The sequence below is a fragment of the Schistocerca gregaria genome, chromosome 3 (assembly GCF_023897955.1).
Source record: "Schistocerca gregaria isolate iqSchGreg1 chromosome 3, iqSchGreg1.2, whole genome shotgun sequence".
Lineage (NCBI taxonomy): Eukaryota > Metazoa > Arthropoda > Insecta > Orthoptera > Acrididae > Schistocerca > Schistocerca gregaria.
The window spans coordinates 429,709,586-429,731,078 of record NC_064922.1 but is presented as its reverse complement, the minus strand read 5'-3'; the positions used below and the strand labels follow the sequence as shown (position 1 = coordinate 429,731,078).

The 21,493-nt window shown below is 40.7% G+C and overlaps 1 protein-coding gene across 4 annotated transcripts in view; it reads left to right on the top strand.

The window, feature by feature from the left end:
- Nucleotides 1-21,493, top strand: part of LOC126356283 (mitochondrial amidoxime reducing component 2) — a 111,914-nt gene that overhangs the window by 62,625 nt on the left and 27,796 nt on the right. For all 4 annotated transcript variants that reach the window (XM_050007158.1, XM_050007157.1, XM_050007155.1 and 1 more), the window contains one exon: nt 1,146-1,421. In XM_050007158.1, coding sequence (XP_049863115.1) covers nt 1,147-1,421 — 275 coding nt within the window. In that variant the 5' untranslated portion in view covers nt 1,146. The remainder of the gene's footprint in view (nt 1-1,145; nt 1,422-21,493) is intronic.

Sequence of the window (21,493 nt, the reverse complement as noted above, 5' to 3'; positions counted from 1 at the left end):
AAGTGTCCTACAGCTATGTTATCTGTCGGAAGTGGCGGAAACTTCGTGTGCTCACTCAGGAGACTTCAAATAATACATACGTATTGTTTCGCATTCGTAGCATTGTTTTCGGCTCGGGAAAAAAAATTGCGTTGCATTGCTTTCTGGGCATCCCTTGTATTATTGTTGTTTCTTGTATCCAGTGGAAAGTCCATCATGTAAAAAGGTAAGAGTTCCCTGTTGTTCATGAACAACAGAGAAATGTGTTTTATAAGCTCAACCAAGTACTGAAGCGATGTTGGGTAAGTTTTGTGAGTTTTTTTTATTGAGGAAGTGGCTTTGTTAGCGCTGTATGAGAAATCTGTATTTTTTTATTATTACCAAAACATCTCTCTGTTTCACGTAGCAGATCAACAGTTTTAGAATAAAACCTGAATTGAATATTGACAATTTCAATTTTGCTACAAATGCTGTTTATATATTTCGTAGGCTACGCGACACTCTGCTCTGTTCCGTCAAATTCTAGACGTTTCACTGCTTACCGTTTGGTAGGGTAATCGAGTAAGACACTGATCACGAACACAGACAAACTGATCGAAGTTAGGTAGCACCCGATGGGTATTCGATGTACCTAATGTAGAAGGAACACGGTTATGATCTTAACTGATCAAAACTGCAGTAGTCTACACTTATTTATTACAGTCCACAAGAGCCTAAGGTAGTTTCACAACTCTAGCTGTGGTGCATCCTCTGTCGCTGATTGCTTTGTTTCAATTAGGATGCGGCAAATTCGGCGGATTCCAATTATTTGGGACTGGAAGCGCAGTTACAACCTGGGAATCGTGCATAATACACGAGACTACCTTGCACAGGTGTACATAGCAAAATATGTGGAACACAGTATTCACGATCCGGGCATTGTTCAAATGGCTCTGAGCACTATGTGACTTAACTTCTGAGGTCATCAGTCGCCTAGAACTCAGAACTACTTCAACCTAACTAACTTAAGGATATCACACACACCCATGCCCGAGGCAGTATTCGAACCTGCAGTCGCGCCGTTCCAGACTGTATCGTCTAGAACCGCTTGGCCACTCCGGCCAGCCCGGGCATTGTCTAACAGCTCTCCGTTGTACGTTGAGGCTGACGTGCTCCGTTGTTGGCAGCATGGCTCTGTCCCTGCCGGCGGTGAGAGGCGGCGTCGCCCCCTGGTTGGCGCTCTGCGTGGCGTGCGTGGCGGCGCTGGGGGCGGCGTGGATGACGCAGCGGCGCAGGCGCCAGCAACCGCCCCGAAAGTGGAAGAGCGTGGGCAAGCTGTCCGCCATCACCATCTACCCGCTCAAGTCCGGCCGCGGTATCAGCCTCAAGGAGGCCGACTGCACGGAGAGGGGGATCGCTGAGCCTGCGTCCGCTCGCGACGGTGTCTTCAGGCTCAGGGACAGGTAAGACACATACCTTCCTATACGACCAGGACGCCTGGCACTAGCTGAGCTGCATTTTAATGATCCTAGGGAAGAATAATAAACTTTTGTTGTGGTCTTCGGTCCTGAGACTGGTTTGGTGTAGCTCTCCATGTGTAAGCTTCATCTCCCAGTACCTACTGCAACCTACATCCTTCTGAATCTGCTTAGTGTATTCATCTCTTGGTCTCCCTCTACGATTTTTTCCCTCCACTCTGCCCGCCAATACTAATTTGGTGATCCTTTGATGCCTCAGAACATGTCCTACTAACCGATCCCTTCTTCTAGTCAAGTTGTGCCACAAGCTCCTCTTCTCCCCAACTCTATTCAATACCTCCTCATTAGTTATGTGATACACCCATCTAATCTTCAGCATTCTTCTGTAGCACCACATTTCAAAAGCTTTTATTCTCTTCTTGTCCAAACTATTCATCGTCCATGTTTCACTTCCATACATGGCTACACTCCATACAAATACTTTCAGAAAAGACTTCCTGACACTTAAATCTATACTCGATGTTAACAAATTTCTCTTCTTCAGAAACACTTTCATTGCCATTACCAGTCTACATTTTATATCCGCTCTACTTCGACCATCATCAGTTATTTTGCTCCCCAAATAGCACAACTCATTTACTACTTTGTCTCATTTCCTAATGTAATTCCCTCAGCATCACCATACTTCATTCGACTACATTCCATTATCCTCGTTTTTCTTTTGTTGATATTCATCTTATATCCTCCTTTCAAGACACTATCTATTCCGTTCAACTGCTCTTCCAAGTCCTTTGCTGTCTCTGACAGAATTACAATATCATCGGCGAACCTCAAAGTTTTTATTTCTTCTCCATGGATTTTAATACCTACACCGAAATTTTCTTTTGTTTCCTTTACTGCTTGCTCAATATACACATTGAATAACATCGGGGAGAGGCTACAACCCTGTCTCACTCCCTTCCCAAGAACTGCTTCCCTTTCATGTCCATCGACTCTTACAACTGCCATCTGGTTTCTGTAGAAATAATAATTTAAGAGCTAGAAATAGTGATAGTAAAAGTAACAAATTGTCTGACAAGAAAAATCGCAACACCAAGAAGGATTTGTGCGACATAAACGAAGTATTGTAGGCAGGTATCTGAATCTGAAAGATGTCTATTAAAATTTCGCGCTAGTGGCATAAGAGTGGCAATAATAGCGCCACTATGAGGATGCCAATAAGGTTTACTTTAAACGCATGCTGTAACGGACGTGAGCGTTAGTTACCTTTGAGATTGGATATGATGAATTGATGTTAATGGCCGGCCGCGGTGGCCGAGCGGTTCTAGGCGCTTCAGTCTGGAACCGCGCGGCTGCTGCGGTCGCAGGTTCGAATCCTGCCTCGGGCATGGATGTGTGTGATGTCCTTGGGTTAGTTAAGTTTAAGTAGTTCTAAGACTACGGGTCTGATGATGACCTCAGATGTTAAGTCCCATAGTGCTTAGTCATTTGAACCATTTTTTATGTTAATGACTGTTCTAATGCGATAAAGACGCCATTATCAACACCTCACTGAATTCATGTAATAGGGTTACGAGAAGCTGGGTATTCCTTCTACGATATTGCAGAAAGAGTTGGCAGGAATGTAGCCATTGTACATGAATGCTGGCAGCGGTGGTCACGACAACGTACAGTCACCAAAAGGCAGGGCTCCGGACGGCCACGTGGCACTACAAAAAGGTAAAACCATCGTTTGCGGCGTATGGCTCTGGCGCACCGTACTGCATCTGCAGCAGCAATTTGAGCAGCAGTTGGCACCAAAGTGACACAATAACCTGTACAAATTGGCTACCGGTACTTCAAAGACAGCTCTGAGCCAGACCCCCGACATTTGAGACTTTTGTGGTGACAAGCGAAAGCTCGTTGGAGTGCAGGGTGGAAGTCTATTGTGTTTTGTGGTGAAAGTTGGTTCTGCCTCGGTGCCAGTGATGGCCATGTGTTGGTTAGGAGGAGGCCAGTTGAGGGCAGCCAACCTGTCTGCTGTGCGTGCTAGACACACTGGAGCTACACCTGGAGTTGTGGTCTAGGGTTCGATTCGGTATGACCGCAGGAACACTCTCGTGGTTATTCCTCACACCCTGGCTGCCAATTTGTACGTCAGTCTGGTGATTCGTTCTGTTCTGCTGCAGTTCGTGAACAGCTTACCAGCAGGTTTTTTTCCCAATAGGATAACGCTCGCCCATTTGCCGCTGTTGTAACCCAAGATGTTCTACGCAGTATCGACATGTTGCCTTGGACTGCTGGATCGCCAGATCTGTCTCCAATAGAGGGCATATGGGACGTCATCGGACGACAACTCCAACGTCATCCGCAAACAGCACCTGTACTGACCGACCAAGTGTAACAGGCTTGGAACTCAGTGCCAAAGACTGACACATCCGGCACCTGTCCAACAAAATGCATGCACGTTTGCATGCTCGTATTCAACATTCTGGCTGTTATACCGGTTATTAAAGTACGAAAATTTCACATTTGCAGTGGCTTATCTTGTGCTTATATTAATCTGTGATCTCGCAGTTTTAATCAGTTAAATGTGTTACCTAGACAAATATGTTCCCGAAATTACATTACTCTACATTCGTTATTTTTTGGCTTTGCATATTTACCGCCATTGTATGTCCCTGTTGGCGAAGCTGTCGACGTTTGTAGGTAATATGATTGGGGAGCGCAGTGGTTCGTTCGATTGACACTCAAATGTAGTCCGAGTGAACTAAAGCGTTCGTTACTGTGGCCTAGAAGTTGAAAAATGTCAGTGCGTTGAAATGCAATCGCTGATAACAAAAAAATAAAGTCGTTGTCGTTACTACCTAACAGAATTTTACCTATAATTTTGTTCTATCTCAAGTCCGTTCTGTTTATCGAGAATTGGGTTGCACGAGAAAGAGTTTCACAAATTCTAACACCAGAACTTCACATTCTCCTATTTAAGCGAGCAGGACGTACATTTTTTGAAGCTGACGAATGGTCGACGCTGTAAATTAATAGGAAAAGAAGTGCGAACAACCGTATTTTAATGTATGTGGGAACATTATGAAAGCAATAGGTCTCACAGAGCACGGCAGATACGTGTGCGTGTATTTAGATGTTCGTGTATGGATGTCCGCAAGTGAGAAGATTTTCCTAAACACTTGCGTGTGAACGTTCTGAGGTAGATATTGTGTCGTAGCAGAAGACAGTGATATCTCGAGGTCAACGAGAAAGATGATTTTTTTTTCCCCCTCTACTACAAGGTTAACCGACTTTTGCACAGTGGCGCTTGCGTCGAAGACTGCTCTTTGGCTCTGCTAGAAATATGAGTTGAATTGCTGTCTCACTTTCATGTTGCGTTTACCTGCTGGGAGTTCAACCGCAATATTGCAATTTTTTCTGTCAGAAATACGATTATATATAATGCTGAGGTAGAACCTTCCTAAACAGACAGGCTCTCAATAACTTCTCGGGCAACAGGGTCAGTCGTTGTTTGGATACCAGTTGCGTTTGTTTTTGACAGTTTCGGAAAATGTCGGAATGGACCTAAAACAAAACTGACAAATAAATCATTTTACCAGACAACCACCGTTAGCAAGCAAGGGAATTTTTAGCAACAGAAATTAACACCACAGTTTATGCGTGTTAATGTGATTCCGATTAGGTGGTAACACTTTTCGCCGTATTGTAAGCGCGAAATTTATGTGTCAAGCATGCATTTACCACACCGAATTGAACTGCCATTGCCAGAAACTACTGTACATGTAACATTATGAATATCAAAGCAGCAACATTAATTGTCGATTCATAACGCGCATCGAAGGATAAGAGAAGTGTACAGAGTCAGCAGAGGAATGTGAAAATCATGGGGAGTATGGTAAGACTCCCCTAAGCCCAGCTGGCTGAGTCTTTTGGAAAACCATAAGCTTGCATAAGAGCTGAACTCTGTAGAAACCACACCTCCAGACCTATGCTATATCGAGTTAACCAAGACGCATCCATAAGACTAGCTGCTACCCATGACTGAAAAATATTACCCGATGTAAAAAAAAGTGTGCCTTATTATATAAATATTCAAAACTCGTCCTGATAGTTTAAGTTGTGTATCACTTAATTGAAAAATATATTTTAAATCCATCTTGTGGAGCGACTGCACCTCAAAGCCTGTAACTACGATCTGCGAGTATAGAGACATTAATTTGGATAAATTGGCCAGTATGCACTGCTGGCTGATCAGCTTACATTTCATGTATGCTACTGAGTTGCAGCCTAGGTGATCTCTTCGGTGGATTGGGTAACGTCGGTCTTATACCCACTGACGGACCTCCCCCTTTGAACGCATGAGAGAAGTGCCAGTAGGATTGATCGTGGCTATCACATCCGTGCTCGTTCAACTGTTTTACTAGTACCACAATGGTGTAGGAAGCAATCAGTGTGATGCCCGGAACACGTGGCTGATCGCCAACAACTGTTTTGTTGCGACGACGTTAGATCTATCACATAGGAAGTGGCATGGTACTATAGTGTAATACTCTACCATTCTCTGATATCGGTAGATAGAAGCGTTTGGATGTTTGGTTACAAAAACAGTTATGGATATAGTTTCCATTCACGACAAATGACACCTAATACCATCTGTTAAAGGACCTAGAGAAAAGAGAGAAAATAAATCATGGCTGTACTATTTTCACAATAAACAAAGCGAGGCCGCGCGTAATGGCTGTGCGGTTTGAGGCGCCATGTCACGGATTGCGCGGCCTCTCCCGCCGGAGGTTTGATTCCTCCCTCGGGAATGAGGGTGTGTGTTATTCTTAGCATAAGTTAGTTTAAGGTAGTTTAAGTAGTGTAGCGACCGATGACCTCAGCAGTTTGGTCCCTTAGGAATTCACACGCATTTGAACATTGGAAATAAAGCTAGAGGAAGCGGAAAAATAACCCTCTTGACTGTATTTATTGTGTAAATCTAACAAGACTGTCTGGCTTGGAAAAAAAGGTTTCTTTGGGTAACCTAAATCGAATAAGGTGGAATACCGGGATATTTTTGAAAGGTTAAACTGTGGTGAATTTAATGTCACAAATTTGTGATACACCTTAATTTCTTAGGGACCATTATAAAGTGATACAAAAATAACCGAATTCTGTAGCTGAACAGTCTTGAGATATATGAGAGAGAGAGAGAGAGAGAGAGAGAGAGAGAGAGAGAGAGAGAGAGAGAGACATGAGTTGGCAGCTGTCAAATATATCAAATACTATAACCATCTGGAATAGTATAAAGCACGTGCCTTCAGCTTGCTACGCCGTTACACATAGGCGTGAATATATAGTTCAAAGGTTTTCCTTCTCATCGTTGTCATATCTGGCTGTACATTCCATCTTCAGTGACCTCGTCGTAGACTGGATTAAGCACAAATCTTCATTTATTCTTTCCTTCGAAGTGAGACTGCTTTGTGTTATTGCCTGAATGTTTGCTAACTAAAAGGATTTGTTTTCGTATGGTACACTTAAAGACGCTGGAGCAAGCCAGGTGTAAACGTGCTCTGAAATTCTCACTCACTCTCATGCTTACTCACTCACTCGTCACGTAAACTGATCATGCCCAAATAAGTAGCAGCGAGAATACTACAGAATATCCAAGACTCATTTGGCCACTACTATATAATTAAAAAAAAGCTTCTCTCTCCCTCGTATCTGGAATAGTCAATCTTTTCAAATCAGCAGTCTGCTCTTCACATACCGTTTGTTTTGTGGTTGCTGATCATTCTCTTTAACGTACAATTCCATCAAGTTTAAGGTGGCATTTGAAGTTATGTACGAAACATCAGCATTTTTGTCAACTCGCCACTGTGCTGAGCAAAATGATTTCGCTTCTGGCTTGCGTCCACTCGCTACTGCTGCTACCAGAGCAAGACCCTACTTATTAATTTTTACTCCACTGGTGGGTGCCAAATGAAAATGAATCGGCAGCAGATACAAATTTGCCCAAGTGAGCGTTGAATCAGTATAAAAAGAAGCATGAACGACAATATAATACAGAAAACTTTTCATACATCTTCCAAAGCGTTGTTGTTGTTGTGGTGGTCTTCAGTCCTGAGCCTGGTTTGATGCAGCTCACCATGCTACTCTATCCTGTGCAAGCTTCTTCATCTCCCAGTACCTACTGCAACCTAAATCCTTCTGAATCTGTTTAGTGTATTCATATCTTGGTGTCTCTCTACGATTTTTATCTCCACGCTGCCCTCCAATACTAAATTGGTGATCTCTTGTTGCCTCAGAACATGTCCCATCAACCGATCCCTTCTTCTAGTCAAGTTGTGCCACAAACGTCTCTTCTCCCCAATCCTATTCAATACCTCCTCATTAGTTATGTGATCTATGCATCTAATCTTCAGCATTCTTCTGTTGCACCACATTTCGAAAGCTTCTATTAAGTGTCTCATTTCCTAATGTAATTCCCTCAGCATCACCCGACTTAATTAAACTACATTCCATTATCCTTGTTTTGCTTTTGTTGATGTTCATCTTATATCCTCCTTTCAAGACACTATCTATTCCGTTCAATTGCTCTTCCAAGTCCTTTGCTGTCTCTGACAGAATTACAATGTCATCGGCAAACCTCAAAGTTTTTATTTCTTGTCCATGGATTTTAATACCTACTCCGAATTTTTCTTTTGTTTCCTTCACTGCTTGCTCAGTATAAAGATTGAATAACATCGGGGAGAAGCTGCAATCCTGTCCCACTCCCTTAGCAACCACTGCTTCCCTTTCATGCCCCTCGACTCTTATAACTGCCATCTGGTTTCTGTACAAATTGTAAATCGCCTTTCGCTCCCTGTATTTTAGCCCTACCACCATTAGAATTTGAAAGAGTATTCCAGTCAACAATGTCAAAAGCTTTCTCTAAGTCTACAAATGCTAGAAATGTAGGTTTACCTTTCCTTAATCTAGCTTCTAAGATAAGTCGTATGGTCAGTATTGCCTCACGTGTTCCAATATTTCTATGGATTCCAAACTGATCTTCCCCGAAGTCGGCATCTGCTAGTTTTTCCATTCGTCAGTAAAGAATTCGCGTTAGTATTTTGCAGCTGTGACTTATTTTGCAGCTGTGACTTATTTTGCAGCTGTGACTTATTTTGCAGCTGTGACTTATTTTGCAGCTGTGACTTATTTTGCAGCTGTGACTTATTTTGCAGCTGTGACTTATTTTGCAGCTGTGACTTATTTTGCAGCTGTGACTTATTTTGCAGCTGTGACTTATTTTGCAGCTGTGACTTATTTTGCAACTGTGACTTATTTTGCAGCTGTGACTTATTTTGCAGCTGTGACTTATTTTGCAGCTGTGACTTATTTTGCAGCTGTGACTTATTTTGCAGCTGTGACTTATTTTGCAGCTGTGACTTATTTTGCAGCTGTGACTTATTTTGCAGCTGTGACTTATTTTGCAGCTGTGACTTATTTTGCAGCTGTGACTTATTTTGCAGCTGTGACTTATTTTGCAGCTGTGACTTATTTTGCAGCTGTGACTTATTTTGCAGCTGTGACTTATTTTGCAGCTGTGACTTATTTTGCAGCTGTGACTTATTTTGCAGCTGTGACTTATTTTGCAGCTGTGACTTATTTTGCAGCTGTGACTTATTTTGCAGCTGTGACTTATTTTGCAGCTGTGACTTATTTTGCAGCTGTGACTTATTTTGCAGCTGTGACTTATTTTGCAGCTGTGACTTATTTTGCAGCTGTGACTTATTTTGCAGCTGTGACTTATTTTGCAGCTGTGACTTATTTTGCAGCTGTGACTTATTTTGCAGCTGTGACTTATTTTGCAGCTGTGACTTATTTTGCAGCTGTGACTTATTAAGCTGATAGTTCGGAAATTTTTACACCTGTCAACGCCTCCTTGATTTGGGATTGGAATTATTATATTCTTCTTGAAGAGTGAGGGAATTCCGTCTGTCTCATTCATCTTGCTCACCAGACGGTAGACTTTTGTCAGGACTGGCTCTCCCAAGGCTGTCAGTAGTTCTAATGGAATGTTGTCTGCTCCCAGGGCCTTGTTTCGACTCAGGTCTTTCAGTGCTCTGTCAAACTCTTCACGCAGTATCGTATCTCCCATTTCATCTTCACCTACCTCCTCTTCCATTTCCATAATATTGTCCTTAAGAACATCGCCCTTGTATAGACCCTCTATATACTCCTTCCACCTTTCTGCTTTCCCTTCTTTGCTTAGAACTGGGTTTCCATCTGAGCTCTTGATATTAATAAAAGTGGCTCTCTTTTCTCCAGAGACCTCTTTAATTTTCTTGTAGTCAGTATCTATTTTACCCCCTAGTGAGATAAGCTTCCACATCCTTACATTTGTCCTCTAGCCATCCCTGCTTAGCCATTTTGCACTTCCTGTCGATCTCATTTTTCAGAAGTTTTGTATTCCTTTTTGCCTGTTTCATTTACTGCATTTCTTATGTTACCCGAGGATTTCTACTGGCCCTCGTCTTTTTACCTTCTTGATCCTCTGCTGCCTTCACTACTTCATCCCTCAAAGCTACCCATTCTTCGTCTACTGTATTTCTTTTTCCCATTTCCTTATGCTCTCCATGAAACTCTGTTCAACCTCTGGTTTAGTCAGTTTATCCAGGTCCCATCTCCTTAAATTTCGACCTTTTTGCAGTTTCTTTAGTTTTAATCTACAGGTCATAACCAATAGATTGTGGTCAGAGTCCACATCTGCCCCTGGAAATGTCTTAAAATTTAAAACCTGGTTCCTAAATCTCTGTCTTACCATTATATAAACTATCTGAAACCTGTCAGTATGTCCAGGCTTCTTCCATGTATACAACCTTCTTTTATGATTCTTGAACCTAGTGTTAGCTATGGTTAAGTTATGCTCTGTGCAAAATTCTACCAGGCGGCTTCCTCCTTCATTTCTTAGCCCCAACCCATATTCACCTACTACGTTTCCTTCTCTTCCTTTTCCTACTACCGAATTCCAGTCACCCATGACTATTAAATTTTCGTCTCCCTTCACTATCTGAATAATTTCTTTTATTTCATCATACATTTCTTAAATTTCTTCATCGTTTGCAGAGCCTGTTGGCATATAAACTTGTACTACTGTAGTAGGCGTGGGCTTCGTGTCTGTCTTGGCCACAATGTGTTCACTATGCTGTTTGTAGTAGCTTACCCGCACTCTTATTTTTTTTATCCATTATTAAACCTACTCCTGCGTTACCCCTATTTGATTTTGTATTTATAACCATGTATTCACCTGACCAAAAGACTTGTTCTTTCTGCCACCGAACTTCACTAATTCCTAGCTTTAACCTATCCATTTCCCATTTTCTAACCTACCTGCCCGATTAAGGGATCTGACATTCCACGCTCTGGTCCGTAGAACACCAGTTTTATTTCTTCTGATAACGACATCCTCTTGAGTAGTCCCCGCCCGGAGATTCGAATAGGGGTCTATTTTACCTCCTGAATTTTTTACCCAAAAGGACGCTATCATCATATAATCACACAGTAAAGCTGCATGTCCTCGGGAGAATTTACGGCTGTTGTTTCCCCTTGCTTTCAGCCGTTCGCAGTACCAGCACAGCAAGGTCGTTTTGATTATTGTTACAAGGCCAGATCAATCAATCATCCAGACTGTTGCCCCTGCAACTACTTAAAAGGCTGCTGCCTCTCTTCAGGAACAACACGTTTGTCTGGCCTCTCAACAGATACCCCTCCGTTGTGGTTGCACCTACGGTACGGCTACCTGTATCGCTGAGTCACGCAAGCCTCCACACCAACGGCAAGGTCCATGGTTCACGGGGTGGGGGGGAGGAGGGGTCTTCCAAAGTATAAGTGCTGGATTGTCGCAGCCGGGAAATACCAGACCACCGATAAAACAGGGGAGGCCGGTGGCATCTGCTGTGCTGTAGCATGCTTAGATTCAGGGCCATATTTGAAGCAGCTGGGTGCAGATCATGTTTTTATACGCAGTTGATTGCAGGATCAAGTGAGTGGAAGGTAGATTAGCTGCTGATGAGACAAGGCGCTGTTCTCGGCGAATTGAAGTATCTATTTGTGGTGGTTCCCCTTTCGGCCACCCAGAGGACACGACGCTTTTAACACTTTCAGGAAGAGGGCATGCTCTCATTTACATCGATCACTACCCTAGAAGGAGTACCCGCTAGTTCTGGAGTCTGTTCGACAGATTGTGTCCAAAGAGGGCAGCTACTGGTTTACAGTCTCGTCTAGCGTTTATTGTATGAGTATATATGTGTGTTGTTCCTTTTAAGACATACTGCGTTTTCTCTATAAATAAACAGTCATTCACATTTCTTGTATTGGTATTTCTCCCGTTAACAGTATAAAACCGTAGCAATATGTTCGCAAATAATGAATAAATTTGAATATGGTATGGTTGGGCGCAAATGGGTCACTTAAAATTGCGACGTTTAACTATGATCCTATCTTAGCAGTGTTGTCACCTGATAGTTTAATAAAGCCATTATAAACAGCGCTGTTGTGCTCCACAAAACTCCAGTCTCAATCATTATAAATATAAACGTTGCGTGTGGGCAAGCAGTCATAACAGCGTTATCTGAGTACGGAAGATATCTTTCTTATTATTGAATTAACATTTTAATTTTTGAAGGAGCTGGTATTTCTCTTCGGGCATTTCCTGAGTTAGTGAGTCATCTGTGCATAAAATAGTGACAAGAGAAAGATGGAACGCTTTTTGAAGGAAGACTTTTCGGTGTACAAGCATCTCTCGTTTTTGGTACGTTGGACATTTGCACCGTATATGCAACTTACGGCGATGGTCTACGTTCTTCCGAGATGGGGGACTGGCCAAGATTTCCCAAACCTGATTTTGACATCTCGTGCGTAAATTCAACTAGAACTGCTCCGACACTTAATCTATGTTCCTTCAATTAAGACTGTTCTCTTTCCTTCTCTAGAAGCACCCTGCAGTTCTGATAAGTGTGGAAAAAGAGTACTCACCCTTTTTTGTAAATAACGTTTATTTCAAATATTGGAAATCTTAGTTTTTAAGAGATTCGTCGGTATCCAGTGGAAATGGAAGTAGAAATGCACCGAAATGATCATAATTATGCACTGTGAAACCGCGTTTCCGCTTCATCCCGTGCATGACTGTATGGTAACCAAATTCAACTTTTAATAGCGGCGATACGACTTTAAATACGAAACGTTTCATATAAGTAAGAAATAAGGCTTCGTAGATCGCGTTTCTCACGACTGAGGTTGGTAATGCTAAACAGTACTGATAGTCTGCTGATGCCGATCACATTATCATTACGCCGTGATGAAACACACTGAGCGCTGCCCGATTAAAACCTCTTTCTTGGGAGAACGTGCCGCTGCGCTAATTTTGTACTCGGTAATGAAATGTTTCAGACCGCCACATTGAACTAATAACAGAGCCGTTGTTGCGAACAATTATAGGTTTTTCTCTTTGAGCTTTCTTTGACTTTTTGTACAACATGGTTGGAAAGCCAACCGAAAGAATACTTCATTAGTTAGCCTTGCTCAGCTTTGGATTTTGTACGTCGCTGGAAGAGATTCGACTTCTGTGTTTTTCAATTCCCATGGGGGCTTCGATTTGCTCACAGCAAAGAGTTTTAACATGTGGCCTCTAGCGGCATTTGCACACACCATTAACGTGATAGTCTTTTTCAGGTTTCCTTCCTCAAATTTTTTTATTTCATCCAATACAGAAGTTTCATTGGGAGTTCGCGCGTAAGGCCTAGTTCGTCGATTTTGGCATATAAATCTTGAATAAACTGAGAAACTTAGGTCTGGTCAGCTGACAGTTTCTCTCCGCTCATCTGCAAGAGACTAATGCCATGCCGCTTCTATGTCGGACATCGTTCTTAGTCAATGGAATGTACAATATATTACGAAAAGTCGGCTCAAGGCCACATTGTAATGTAACAAACCCTGGCATATCATTAAAACGTTCCCTAAGTTAAAGCTTTTTGTTGTATTTAAGGAAACTAATTTTTTACAGTTTTTCTGCAGTTCATTTCAGGAATAGTGAGAAGTCAGTCGTTAAGTTTGCATGCTATCAAATGTTTGTAATGTAGTTTGTTTATGAAATAATATTAATACGCCTTAGTAACCATGCTAATTTGCTACACTTCTAACTTTGATAACCGTTGCAACGTGTACTGAGAGATTCATCGATTTATTTCGTATGTGAAACACAAACTGTTCTAGAACAGCATTCATCCGTCTTTGCGGCAGCTTTCAGTAATTGCATTCGTGACTATAGTTAATGCAAACGAAACATGGCAGCTGCGGATACGACGGAAATAGTCTGGGTAGGAAAGACAGTGAAATCGCACAATACATTCTGCATCTTTAAGCTGGACGAAATGGATAATGATGATCATGATGATGATGTGATGAAAGAAGAGGAAGAGGGGAAGGAGGAGGAAATGGATTGATCTAACAGATTTTGATGAGGTACCCATTGAAATTCTTAGAACTCGCAGAAGGCTGCCTGAAAGTTACTCTAATTTTGTATTAGAGGAAGTTCGGGCTAAAATCTAAGGTACAGCCATACGTCTAAGAGACATTACCGGCACAAAACAAAACTAGAGATAGTGTGACACTTCAGACTAATATCATTTTGTCGACTGTATCAGATCCTACAAGCGTTGGTCGCATTGATCGTCATATCACTCAGTCGTGTTTAGGATGCAAGAAAATATGATGACTAATAAGGGAGACAGAATGAAGACGAAATTACTAACGAACGTCACTAAAACAGACGCAATCAAGGTAGAGGTTGCTACTTGACTGTCTACTGAATTGGACCTACAAAATTTTTTTTTACTGGAATGCTCGTTAAATAATTCTATGAGATTACATTTAGCTACAGAAATCACCCCCGCTCCTCCTCCCTCAGTTGGACAAAATTACTAGTCCACAGTGGCCTTAACCTAGAACTTAAGACTCAGTAGCCTTTTTTAATTATTTATTGACACAATCCTTTGGTCTCTGTTGATCCGTTATGGACTGTGGACAACGTCTGGCATATATTTATTGATACAATAATTTATCAACAGCCCCATGTATTGTAGAAATTTATTTTATGAACTTCTTATATGCTACCAGTTTCGGCGTTACACTGATGCCATCTTCAGGCCCCACACGCCATAGTTGTAAAATCGCTATACACGGAAGGAGCCATACAACTGGATCCGTGAATCAAATCGCTATGCAACAGCTCTTGGTGGCCAGGCGACACAGACTGGGGCGGTTTGCATACCGAAACTGGTAGCATATAACAAGTTCATAAAATAAATTTCTACAATACATACGGCTGTTGGTAAATTATTGTATACAGAAAAACTATCTTTTGGTGGCTGGTCTACGAACTCTTATTGCTGACGCGAGGATTTTCCCGACGGAAAAGGAAAATGTGTCGGGACATGTGAATAAACTGAACGAAATCTATGTAAATCAACTTCGTGACAATTGCGTACAAAGTATGTTTAATCGAAAACCTAAAGAGCATGCTTGAACTTGAGAATGTGCGAACTAGTCAAGAGATAAGTGGGATGTTTTGGCTAACGCATAGCCAAACAAGTAACCTGCTGACGCAAGAGATAGGGCCTGGGAGATGTTTGCTACGTCACTCTCTCTGAGAGAAGTTCTCGGTCAGGAAGAACGGTGGCTGCTCGTCAGTATTACGCAGTGTCTTGTTTGCAGATGCCAGGACGCACTTTCGATCGCGTGCTTATCGAGTGCTTAAGCACTATCAACGAGTATACATTTTCTTCGTGACGCTGACCGCGCTTGCCTTGCCTCGCTTGTATATTGTTTAGACTTTACCAGTAAGCCCAGATTATTTACAAGAATCGATCTCCCATGTATAAAGCAGCATCAGACGTCTGATGACTTTACATTTGAGTTAATGTTGTAAACATGTGACTTTAAGCGTGTAATAAGCGAGGCAGCTTAAAAGTTTTAGGCTATGTTTAAACTTGATTGGTTGTCCCTAAGTTCTGTCGTTATCAAAGACTAGTTGAATAGTCTCGGTATTTGCGGGCGTTAAGTAATAAACCAGGGTTTTCTTGCCCCTGGAAACCAATATATAGGCAACCCTCGTTTGGTAAAATGTGCCGTGAACCGGATGAGTCTTCTAATAGATTCGCGCAGTGCGTAGCGGTAGGACTGGTGCCACTCTTGCATCATCTTAGTGTTACGAACCTTAACTACGGATTGCATCACAATTTCCAAGCGAGTCTGAGTTAGATAAACACTCTTATCATAACTCAGTGCTTGTTGGCGCCCGTAACTACTTAGGCGCTGTGTATTGGCGATCGTAACGACTTCCTGTTAGTGAAAAGCGATTTTCGGAGTAAAGAAAGTGCCGCTCAAGTCAACTATTCTTGCGGCCTGCCTTCTCGGCCATGTTTTGTAAAAATATACATCAAGCAACTGACGACCGAATCCAAAACGGTGAACAAACCTTAAGAGGTTCTGAAGAGTCTAATTTTCCTGTTTAGTAACACACACAAATTTGTGTACATTACCAGTTAATAATAAGATAGGTAGATATGCGGCCAAAGGTTTCAGTCCACAATGGCATTGTTGGTTCTTGATGAGCACTGAAACAAACCATCCAGAAAGTGTCAAGTATTTGATGGTTTGCCTTTATTTCAGTGTGTGTGCCGCTTAGTGACCTCGTTCTGCATTGGGTCTCGTAAATTTAAAAATCTGGGAAGTGAGGTTCTATTTCTATGCATCCTCCGTTCGTTGTTTTCATTGGCATGACTATAATCTATGCATAGTGTAAGCTCATGTGCTTTACCTTGGCCAATTTTTGATGACTGAGCAAAAGAGGAAACTAAATCCAACTCACTTAGGAAATGCAGTCATATACCTGTTCCTTGGGCTTTCCTAGTGAGCACAGTGTCTACCCTCTCTGGGAATGGTGAGCTCTTGAAGTGTTGAGGAATCTATAGATTCGGAAGCAGGCATCCCACCCATCAACAAAGTGCACACATTCATACTTCTCTATGAAACCCAGTTGGCACTAAATGATATGCTTCCTCAATATTAGAGAAAGTTCAATATTCTCCTCCTCCACCACCACCAACCCTTTCATCACTCTTGTGAATGGTTCAGTACAGCCCACCAGGAATTCCTCCCCTATGCCAATCTTTTCATCCCACAACCCTCAGACATGGCCGACCAATTCGGCTCATATTTCGCAGGTCACTTGTGTACAACCTAAAATGAAGACTCTAAAACATTTTGACTCAACAACCACCCCACTCCTCGTGCCATTTCTTTGGGACAACTGTCTCTAAAGTTCATGATGCACAGTTGATTCAGGACTGACAGGGAAACCGAAAGCAACAATTTTCCAGAGTTGCGCAGCGTACAAAACCATTAGTTCATGTGTACCAGGAACTGCAACAAGGGTCGTTTTTCTCGATATGGGATGAAATATGTCGAATGTTCATATTCACAACATTCTTGTAGTAATCTGAATTGTTTCCATACATCGAAACTTAAATTTTCACTCTTTACTGTTCCATGTAGTTTGAAAAATTTATTTGCCTACCTTGGTATTATTTCTCACAGGTTTACTTATGTCTGTAATCTTCCTATTAATATAAATTCGAAGTGGAAAGCAACACAAATAGGAAAAGAAATGCATTTGCAACTCGAACATAGGTTCTCTGCTCCCTACCAAGCTTTTGTTGCACAGAATTTACCATTTGAGTCACATACGTGGTAATCGAAAAAGTTGCTTACTTCGATTTCTAGGAATGTATGCCTTTGTGGACCCTATATATGACAAAGGAAAAAATGCTCAACAATGAGGCCAGTAGAGGTGATGGAGTCATTCATTTGAAATAATAATTTATCATACTAATCTCTTACTGCTTGGAAAGGAGAACAGTTTTCACAATGTCTCCACCACTAGTAATCTAAACTCTATGGCAGCGAGAAGACAGCCATTAAAGAAAAGAAAAAAATAATGTTAATGTTGTTACAGAATACCACAGAAGTCTTCTTGATTGGAGAGCCTGTTACTGTTTCAGATGACACAGTAAGCTAACGTAATAGGTTCTGAATATGATGGTGATACTTTATTCTAATATTTAGGTCAAACAGCAGCATTTTGCCAGTGCCGTGTCTTAAAGAAATAATTAAGATAAGATAAAAGTAGGAAATGCAGAGGTTCTCCGCAGAGTCGGTGAGGAGAGAAATATACCGAACACTTGACGTGAAGATGGGACAGGATCACAGGTGTTGATAGAAATTTATCATAGAGGGGGCATGATCCTAAAATTTCCATTTTTGATCTGACTGAATGGGTGTTTAAGGACTAAATTTGACAGAAAGTGTACTACACCTATTGTACTATATGTCAAACAACTCAATATTTTTTAAAGGTATGTTATATTGATACTTAAAAGGTGAATGTACTTCGTTAATCATGAGGAGCTACTTTTCAAAACACATCAAAAAGTAAATTTTTCAGGAGAAGTGAAAAACATATACCACAAAAAAATGTTTAATTTCTACGAATTTTACACCATATACTCAGGTAGGGCTGTTGATCAAAATGTGCTTGATACAAGGAAACTGCTTTTTATACTTTCAAGCTATGAGCATAGGTTCTCTTGGAAATCTGCCTTTTTATGTAAGCTATTTTGGACATAATGTGTTTTGATTAATTTTCAGTGACATAGTACCAGTAAAAATACTTTTTAATGTTTGAAAATACAGTGTTTAGAATTCAGTAGAACATTTTAGCTCCATAAGAGGAAACAAAAATGAAAATGTGCTTCATTTACAATAACAAAGTCCACAATATTTTTCCCAAAATAGGCTCCTCTACTAAACAATTACAAATAGTATCTTGGGCAATTAGTTAGTTACACATAGTCTGAGTGAAAAATTCAAGTATTTCATTTTCTCTCCAGTTGTTTCCACATCTGAGGCTTTTAGTAGTTTTTCCACATCATCTTTCTTTTCTTGTTTCAACCTCAACAGTGGTGACACTTTGGAGATATTTGATACTTTGTTCAAGTTGTTTCCACATTTACCTAATGGCAAAAGTGCTTTGAAGGATCATTAAAATAGTAGGTGATGTGCGTTTTGATTTTCACATCAGTTACTCTTTCACGAACCACATATTTCTTCAAATGAAACCTTTTCAGATCACTGGTCCCATCTGCAGGCCCCAAAATTGTACTTAGTTCCTTGAAATCAAATATTTCCCAGTCTTTCCCTAAAATCCTTGTTTTGCCCACTTCTGCATAAACATCCTGGTATGTGTTTGGATTCAATATTTCTGAAATTTTAAGAAGTTTCTTTTCTACTTGTCCACATACTTTGTCAGGAGGTCAAAAGGAATGACCTTGAACTGGAAAGCAGAGAAGTACATCAGTCATATGCACTAGAGATTCTTTGAATAACGAGAAAGCAATTGCGTGAATAACATGCTGATTTTTGTTTTGGCCAGCACATCCATCCACGAACAATCTGAGAAAAGTGACAGATGTGTCAATGGTCAATTTCTTTAAGAAATCTATGATGGCCAAGGAAACTTCTTGTGACCCTCTACCTGCCTGCATTTCATTCCAAATGTATAATTTAGGTTCTGCACCTGCCACATGTATTGCACAAAAGCAGTACAGAGATATGTCTTGCATATTATGCCCCACCAGTAGGTTGTACCTGCTGTAAATCAAAGGCAAATGTCAGGTTACAGTCATAGATTTGCTTCATTAATTTGTGAAAAACTCTAGCGTTTAATTTATGTGACCCAGGTTCAATCATTTGCTTATTCTCTATGTTGATGTCTAGCAGGTTTCATTTGGTGGTACTTTCTATGACAGAAGCTATAAGTATCACTTGCTGGAGTTCCAAAACATAGATAAAATTTGGTATTAAATATTTTTGTATGAAAAATTTTCTTCACTTTCAGATCAGATCTTACTGAATTGTTGTACATGAGGAAAAAGTTTGTTTATACTCAGGTCACTTGGCAGATAACGGCAGTGGCTCTTACTGCTGGAGCAGTGACTCTCCCTTTTTTTGCACTATACTTTCCAGCTTTGTGGTCTCCTCCTCTCTTGTCAAGTACTCCTTCACCTGTTTTTAAGGTCATAAGCAATGGTATGCACTCTTCTTTGACCAAAGCCAAAAAGTTTCCTGAAGATAGCAGCACACACAGGAACCATACCACCTTTCAGATAAACCTGAAAAGCAGTAAAGGTAGCAATTACAATATTATTCCTGTAACACGTTTTATCAGAGTAGTAAATCATTTTTTTCCTTACATAATACTGCACTGATAGAGCAGTTGGTTTATTTTTTGGATAATTCCATACTCTCCTGCACTTAGAACTGCTATCATTGAGAAGGAAGGAAAGCCTTTTATCTTGTTCTTTTTCGTCTTGTTTAGCAAACACTCCCCTTATTTTCTGTAGACTGTTAACAGGAATAGAGCAGCAAAAGTGTCCTACTTTATGCTGACAAGGAGGTTTGAAGCTCATGATAAGCGGATCCTTACCCTGATATCTGACAAAAATTAAAAGAGAAATAATTATACAGGTCAGTACAAAAAGATTAATTTGTATAGCTTTGCAATAACAATAATTTTATTACCCTTTACTCTTTCTTACCTGTTTCTATAGTCTAATTCCCTTTTTGATTTGCTCTTAATTTGTTTTCTCATTCCGTGATTCATTTCCTCTCAGACAGCCACACATTCACTCGCTATAATACTCACCATCTTAGCACAACATTTTTATGTCTGACTTCTTTAAGTCCAAGAGACCGAATGATAAACATTTGTACACAACAGTGCTGTAATACTGAGAACGAATATTAACTGGTTGTTGTTGGTCAGTTAAAGGGTTTTGCTTTAGTCCATCAGTCTTATGTTGTAGCCAACATAGGTTAATAAAACAAAATGAAGGCAATTGTTGTTCTTAATGCAGTTTGATTCAATCATACTAGAGGACAAAATGCCATCTGTTGCATCTGCTACTTTCAGCACTCTTTTTGAAGGTGTTAAAATGCGTTTGGACACAATCTGATTGCAGGAGTGTGTAGAACGGGTAATAAAATACCGGATTTCATATCAAACTGTTTTGTCCATGTGTTTTGAAAAGTTGCTCCTGATATGTAAAACACATATTTTTGTATTACCAGTATGAACAGAAATCCCTCCTTTATGGTTTAACAATATGAAGTTACATCATACAGATGATTAAGTCCAGTACCTCCAAGTTAGAAAATGAAGCTAGAAATATTTACAAAAGAAACTTACAAAAGAAATTTTTGTTTGTATAACAATTCAGTTTGTTTAATGCAGAAATTTTAAAACATGCAGCAAAAAAAAAGTCTGCAAACTTGAGGAAAACCTGTTGGTTACTAACAAGAGCGCTGTTTAATGATATCACATCACGTTTTGAAATCATGAGCAATTGTAATAGATTCTAAGATACCTTTGAGTGTGTTCCCAATTGGGAACAGATGCTGGCTAAGTATACTGCAGTCATGTTATTTCGTACTGTGAACAGGTGCCAGAATTCGCATGCCAGTGTATTTGGAATGGTGTCTTTCTGCAGCTCAATAAGGCTTTAGGAGGGAATGGTGGAGAATGTATTCGGAACTATTTTGGCTATAATCTGTAGATCTTCACAACTTCAGGACTGCATCAAAATGATCACCTGACTGGTCATACAATCAAACAAACAAACGAACAAAAATAATGGAGCCATAACTATAGCTGCAGTATTTCCCGGCACACTTGACAGTGCTGGATTTGTGGTGTAGAATTATCACGGATGATCGAGCTGTAAAAGATAAAAACTGTAAGAGAGGACAGGATTTACAAAAAACAAAAAACTTGAGTCGTTATGTGCAACTACTGCTCTGACATGGGGAAGATGTCAAAGCCAACCACCGGTTTGGCTCATATTTTGCAGGTTGCTCGTATACAACCTAAAATTAAAGACTAAAGATGTTTTGGCTCAGCACCGCACCATTATTGAGAGAAACCACCC